This window comes from Octopus bimaculoides, chromosome 21 (genome assembly GCF_001194135.2).
Source record: "Octopus bimaculoides isolate UCB-OBI-ISO-001 chromosome 21, ASM119413v2, whole genome shotgun sequence".
Taxonomy (NCBI): Eukaryota; Metazoa; Mollusca; class Cephalopoda; order Octopoda; family Octopodidae; genus Octopus; species Octopus bimaculoides.
The window spans coordinates 6,126,146-6,133,746 of NC_069001.1; the positions used below are offsets into that span (position 1 = coordinate 6,126,146).

The 7,601-nt window shown below is 37.7% G+C and overlaps 1 protein-coding gene across 1 annotated transcript in view; it reads right to left on the reverse strand.

Annotated features, from left to right (window-relative positions):
* Positions 1–62: 62 nt before the first annotated feature.
* Positions 63–7,601, reverse strand: part of LOC106871941 (uncharacterized) — a 101,902-nt gene continuing 94,363 nt past the window's right edge. The window contains exons 12-15 of the mRNA XM_052975293.1: positions 4,642–4,735; positions 3,045–3,946; positions 840–2,682; positions 63–513 (exon numbers count right to left, since the gene is read on the reverse strand). Of these exons, the coding sequence (XP_052831253.1) occupies positions 384–513; positions 840–2,682; positions 3,045–3,946; positions 4,642–4,735 (2,969 nt within the window). The 3' untranslated portion in view covers positions 63–383. The remainder of the gene's footprint in view (positions 514–839; positions 2,683–3,044; positions 3,947–4,641; positions 4,736–7,601) is intronic.

A 7,601-nucleotide genomic window follows, 5' to 3' on the forward strand; every position in this document is an offset into this window, starting at 1 on the left:
ATGTATGTATGTATCTTTCTATCTGTCTATATATATATATATATATATATATATATAATGTATATGTATATATCTATATATGTACACATATAGATAGAGAGAGAGAGATAGAGAGAGAGAGAAAGAGAGAGAGAGAGAGAGAAAGAGAGAGAGAGAGAGAGGAAGGGAGAGATGAATTTATATATGTAATATATGCAAAAACAGATGCACATGCCAATAAATATGCCAGTACTGTCACATTCAGTCATGAAAACTTTTCTCTATTGTATTGACTGAAGTGAGGAAACAAAAAAGTTCCCATTCCATGTTCTTCTAACCACAAGTTTCTTGAAGTAACATTTGATTTTATGAGAGATGTAAGCAGATGTCCAATGGTAAATATATTATGCTGTCTCCTTCTGCTGAAGTCCAATAGGTGGACAAGTTAAGAGCCCTGTTGGTGGACTATTCTGTTTCTCCAGCTTGACAGTTAAGTTCAATGGGGCATCAATATGTTTTGGTTCCTTTGGAATACTGAAAAAAAATAAAGACAAGAAAATGGAAGTTGTAGCAATTTTTTGGTAGAAACCATCATGGGGTTTTAATATACGTTTATAAAGCTTAAATAAATTAGTGAATTTGCTTTCTTATAATGTCACTATGTATCTAACTGTCTGCTTGTATGTTAAGGATTATATTTATACATATCTATATTTCTATATGTATGCTTTTGTTATGAAAGTTGTATATATGTTTGTGCATGAGTGAACATCTTTTACCTCTGCTACACTTGTGATATGTACCTATGAAATACATTTCTATGGACAAATAAAATCAGGTGTTATATACTAGTAACATACCTTGAAGTAATAACAGAGGTCCTGTTGACTGTGGAGATTTGCTGTAAAGGTGCGATCTGTTGATTGTATCCGGTGAGCATGTGACCAGCAACTGGAGCCATTGGTGTATAGGAGTGGAGGAATGGTTGGTGATATCGGGATTGCGTTAACATTCCTGAGTAGCTCATATTGGTAGGTGAAGCAGGAGAATGATGTTGTTGTGGTGGTGAATGTTGTGGCTTGTTACTACCACCACCACTACCACTCCCTGAAACACTACAACTGTCATCAGAGACTGAAGACAGCACTTGGTTGGAGACTATAACAGGTGCATTATTAGTCATGTTGCTGGAATAGGAGATTTTTCCATCATTTGCACTTGGGTTGCCTAATACTATAACACTTCCACACCTTGTTGCATTAGTCGACAAAGGTATGTCACCATTTATACTGCACTCTTTATTCAAATTTTCATAGCTATCCATTCGCTTTAATATTTTGTCCTTCAAGTTTGATACAGCTGCTGCATGAACTTGGTAACGGTTGGATGAATTTTCACTAGCCATTCGTTTCTGTTCTTCAGGAGACATTGCAATATGAATATTTTGTTGACCACTCTGCGAGTACAAGTTGCCATTGGGTAAAGTAGAAAGATTAGAACGATAGCTGGAGATGCAATGGTTGGGTAAAACAGAAGTTGTAGTTGGTTCACTATGCAAACTATTCAATGTCTGGTTGCACATGCTGTTGCCTGAAGAAGGAGCAATACTAGCAGATGCATGCATATTTACAGGAATGCTGCCTGAAGATATTTGGAAAGGATGAAACAACACAAATCTGGACGAGGTTTGGCTAGTGGGGTTAGGTGCTTGCAGATGAGCAAGCAGCTGTGGATGAGCTTCACCTGCTGAAAGTTTAGACTTGCTGCCAGAGTTATTATATGAGGGAGTTGGTGTAAGGTTCTCTTTCTTAATTTCATTACAGTCTGTTGTTAAATAGCCAGAGTTGCGTTGATCATTCTGTTTCAGTTTTTGAGGAAGCAATTGTGATTGTTGTTGCTGTTGCTGCTGCTGCTGCTGCTGCTGTTGAGAGTTTTGGTGATGATGAGGTGACATCTGCTGCTTCTGTTGCTGCTGATGCTGTTGAGGATGATGATGTGGTTGATGTAGTTGCTGTTGTGGTGGAGGTGGTGGTGGTGGCGGCGGTGGCGGTGGCGGTGGTGGTTGCTGTTGAACTGTGTTAGGACTAAGCCTATTAGGTGAGATTGATTGATTGTAACTGTTAATCAAATTAGGTGCAATACTGTTAGAATTGCTGCCTGTTTCTCTTATATTATTGCTTGCATTGCTGTTAGTATGGTTACTAACACTGCTGATGCTGATGCTGCCATTGCTATTGCTGCTGCTGATATTATTGTTGTTATTGCAGTTGCTTGCATTGCTCAAGGTATTGTTTGGATTATTGTTTTTGATTGTGGAATGTGGTGGATGTTTCCGGAATTTGTCAAACTTTTTATGAAATATTTCCTGTTCAGGGCAGTCTGTGGTTTTTGTACTAGTTGACAAAGGGGACGTATTGAGATTGCTATTACTAATGCTGTTATTGTTGCTGTTGTTGCTATTTGGAACACTGCTGGTGGTTGACAAAGATGATAATGATTGCCGACAACCTTCAGGTGAGCCAGATTTTGTCAATTGGTAATCTGCTACTGGCTTCTGAACTTTTGTACTCATTCCACTGAGTGATTCAGGCTGATGACTAGCAGCTTCTGTAATCTGGAAATCGGGTTTTGGAATATAAGCATGAGGGGATGATCGCCGATCAAAATATGCAAATTGTTCTAGCTCTGATCGTAGATATCTCTGTAAAGATAAAAACAAAGGTAAAGAAATGCAACTAAAATCAAGCAGGAAACAACAGGCACAAATGAAAAATATTTTACTGAAACAATTATCAATAGTATTAGATTTTCAATTTTTAAGAAGCAAAGTTTATGAGATTTTAAGATAAATTAGTAGCAATAGGATGAGATTTTGGCAAAGTCTAGGAATTTCTCTTTTTGAAAACCAAACATCTTATAATGATTGATTTTAAAATTATAATCTTTTATGTATCAATACAATAAATAAGAATATGACACTGGAATTAAAACTTGTATCTCCAAAACACAAACATTGCTTAAATAAATCTACTCAGGATAAATATAAAAAAAAGGAACACTTGCAGGTGATTTGGTAACATCTGCTCCAGAGTGACATGTATCTTCTGTTTTCAGCAACTGATCAGTTGTCCTTGACAAGTCTGACGGATGAATGTCCACCAGCAAGGACTTCTTCCATGCATGAAGCCCATAGGAAGCTCCAACACTTCGTCGTCTCATGTCAGGGACCAAAAGATTCTGTGAGCTATCAATGGAAATACGATCTAGCTCCTGGAGGTGTTGTATATTGGTAGGTCGTGATGCCCGACCATCATGAAAGCTAAAGCAACGAGGTCGTGAGACATGGTCAATTCGTGGTGCCAAATCATCAGTGCCTGCAGAATCTGATCGTGGCCGTGAGTGTGGTGAACTCGGTGAAGAGCTATATTGGAAGTGTAAATCTCGATCTGGCATAGGACTTCCACGAGAGCTGCTTGTGTTTGAGTCGACAGTAGCAATGGATACAAAGTCTCTGTTATTCAGATACTGTTGGTGTTCCTCTGGAATGGGACTGCTGGCTGCACTATTTGATATAGAAGGGGGTTTACTGTCACCATGGATAGCAGCACGCTTCTCAAGTCTGTCACTAAGTTTGCTCACCACTTTAATTAGATTTTCACGGTCAAGAGTATAGGTCCTTCTCCGACTCACCACACTATCATCGACACGATGCAATTTTGAGCGTGGCACCGTGTCACGATCCAGTGTATGGCATCTCTGTCGTGGTTGGTCAGAAATAAAATTATACCGGGACTCATCACGAAGAAACAGACCATACGGTGTCTGCAGAAAAACTTGTGATAATTGGTTGCTATTTTTTAAAGGCTGTTTCTGTGCAGTTAATAAATTGGGTTCAACATTAGCCCTCATTGGACAACTATCCAAGGGATTTGGCGTGCACAATGAATCAGTACCACAGTTCATTTGGCTAGAAAATGAAAGAAAAAAAACAATTAACATTATAACAAAACAGTATGTTTTCTAATCATAATTTGTTGCAAAAGTTGAAGCTTAGGCAGATGTGGGGAGTGGGGATTCAACTGCTGCTCATTTGTTTTATGGAGAAATAGAAATCACACTGATATTTTAGTAATAGATTTATATATGTCATTTCCCCTTTTAAAAGACAATGGGTATGATTTGAAAGAGATTTGGTTAACATTTCTAGCAGGTCAAGTAAAAATTGGCTTGTTCTGTAGTGAAGGCATGTGGCTTAGTAGTTAGGGCATTTGGCTCACAATCGTAAGGTCATGAGTTCAATTCTTGGTGAGACATTGTGTCCTTGAGTTAGACACTATTTCACATTGCTCCAATCAACTCAGCCGGAAAAAATGAGTAGTACCTGCAATTCAAAGGACCAGCCTTGTCACATTCTGTATCACATTGAGTCCCTGAGAACTACGTTAAGGGTATCTGTGTTTGTTGAGTGCTCAGCCACTTGCATGTTAATTCTATGAGCAGGTTGTCCTATTGATTAGATCAGTTGAACACTCGTCAGAGTGCCAGTTAATGCTAAATAGACAGACATGGCAAGTTGAGTAACAGAAGAAGGGAAAGGAATGGAAAAAAAAACCTAGTGAGTGGGGAGATTATATATATATTCTTGTTAGCCAAATTACATACCCGCATTCCGGCCGGACATCATCAACCTCCATATGTTGTTGTTCAGAACTAAATGTATGTTCTTGCATGTCACAACTGTTTGACTTTTCTTCAGCTGAAATAAAACAAAAATGATAATAACAGAATCAGTTGAAAATATTGTCAATAATTCAACCAAGCTAAGCTACTTCATATCTAAAGGTCAATAAAATAATTACCAATTAAGTACTGATGTTAATAAACTTGCATATATACCCATCCCTCAATATTAAGATTTGTCCCTATTTGAGAAATCAATAATACAGGCCATCAGAGTATAATCAGTTTATCTTGATATATCAAAAGAAGTATATAGTAATTGTAATGAAACCAGATGCAAAGATGATTATAATAATGATAATGATGAGAAAGGATGGTAGCTTGGCATCAATGTTAACGCTCAAGTTAACTTGCATAAATGCAGAGGCAAGTTACATCACCATAAATGTTAGTATTCTCAGATCTTTATTTCAACAGTCACAAATAGATCTTATACAGACAAGGAAATGATCTCAGGGACAGTTTCTGCGTGAAAACCAAACGATAGCAGTCTTGGTATAGTAAAGAAAGAGATTTTGATAGATTAAAATTACACCTATTTTGAAGAAAATTTATCAGTAGAAAATATGAAGAGAGAGACGGAGACAACCCTAAATTATATTTGTTGATTGTCTCCCCTGTTTTCTGAACCCAACCTGACCAATAAACTTGATTTATTCGGGTACTACATCTAGCCAAATCCTATTTTTAATAAATTTTAGTTTTAAAATATTAGGATTTTTTCTCCAGCATTTGTTGTTTATTAGAATTGATTATTAGGTTAATGATACTTTCTCCTCACCACGAGTGAAATTTTAATCAGATACTTTTCTAAAAGTATCACATCAAAAATACCACTAGCCTAATTTACTACTAATTAATGCCACGAATGACAAAGCCAAACTTTGCGGAGTCCGGATTAGAACAAAGAGATACTGAATTAGACGAAAGAAATTAAGTCGTGAAACCGTTTCTATATTTCCCAAATGTTTACAATAAATTATTTTATTTCAATGATACCAAGCGTGTAAATTTTATACAGGGTTTCATGCAAGCAAACATGTTTTACAAATGCTTTTTTTTTTCTTTCTTTTTTTCAATTAAATACTAATAGTAATAGATATTTCTCTATAAATGCTTTGATTTAATTTAGTTATTTTATGAGAGTTAGAAATGTAAAAATAACAATATAGTTGGCTGGAAGGGAAATAATAAAATATTATCCTGAGTTGCCTCCCATAACAACAGAAGGAATATGAATGAACTAGACATGCAAGGAGAGTTACGATGAATTAATTACGGGTCAAAACCTGATATACCATAAATTGTCTGCCGCATATATACAATAAAACAATAGGTAGTCTCACTACAAACCTATCTATCTGACCTCGCACATCAGCAAGGTCATGGAACGAATAGTCAGAAGAAAACTAATCGCTTTCCTTGAAGAAAATGACTTGCTGCCTGACGCCCAACATGGTTTCCGATCATGATGCTGCCTGTCTTCAGCTCTTACAACACTATGACTGGGTGCTGAAACAGCTGCTCAACCACTCAAATGTGGAAGTGATATATCTCGACTTTGCAAATGCCTTTGATAAAGTCGATCATGGAATGATATGTCACAAACTGCGTGATCTCAGCATAGTTGGAAAATTGGGAGAATGGCTTCATGACTTTCTGAACGATAGAAGTCAGGTGGTAGTAGCCAATGGGGCCACCTCCAATAACACACAAATAGTGAGTGGTGTTCCGCAAGGCACTGTTTTGGGACCACTACTGTTCATAATGGCCCTCTCAGACATGCCCTCAGCCACACAGAGAGCCACGATCACAAGTTATGCAGATGATAAAAAGTCTCAGGTAATACAGAACCCTGAAGACACTATGCACCTGCAATGTGAGCTGGATGAAATATACACGTGGACTGAAAAGAATAGCATGCAGTTTAATGCTGAAAAGTTTTAAGCCTTGTGCTATCAGCATGCAAAACTAAATGCAATACCCATTAAATACACTGGACCTGGAGAGATTGCAATCCCAGAGGCACAGTCAGTGCGAGACCTGGGCATTTATGAGTAATGATGCATCCTTCCATGCAAAATTGGCAATGAAATGCAGGCAGCTGACCGGATAGATTCTTAGAACTTTTAGAACAAGAAACCAGGAAACCATGATGGTCTTCTGGAGGACACTTGTCCTAAGCCACTTTGACTATTGCTCTCAGCTATGGTCACCAACCAGTGTCAAATCTCAGAACAGCAGGCAATCCAACGAAGCTACACGAAGAAGATAGTCTCTATGCAGCATATAATCTACTGAGAAAGACTCAAGAGATTAAGACTCTATTCCTTTGAGCGTATGCGAGAAAGGTATGCCATAATATACATCTGGAAGGACTTGTCCCAAACTTTGGTATTGAGAGTTACACAAATACTAGAACTGGGCGCCACTGCATAGTGCCAAGGACTCCAAATTTGCCATCAAGATATAGGACAAGATACTGCAATAGCCTGGGCTTCAGAGGTCCACAGCTCTTCAATATCCTCCCGAAGGACCTGAGAGACCTGCATGGGGTGAATGTAGGTGTCTTCAAACTAAAGTTGGACCTCTTACTGTCAAGTGCATCAGATGAGCCAACTTCGTGGCAGGAGGTACAGATGAGGACAGCGGCATCAAACTCCCTCATACACCAAATGTCAATTCCTAAAAAGCATTTGTGAAGTAAAATTATGTAGCAACACCAAATGGCGGTGCCCCAGCATAGCTGAAGCTAGTGAGCTGAGACTAGACATGAAGGAAAAATATTTATATATATATATATTTCTACATACACATATACATACAAATATATATATATATACATACAAGTATATACGTATATATACATGTATATATATATA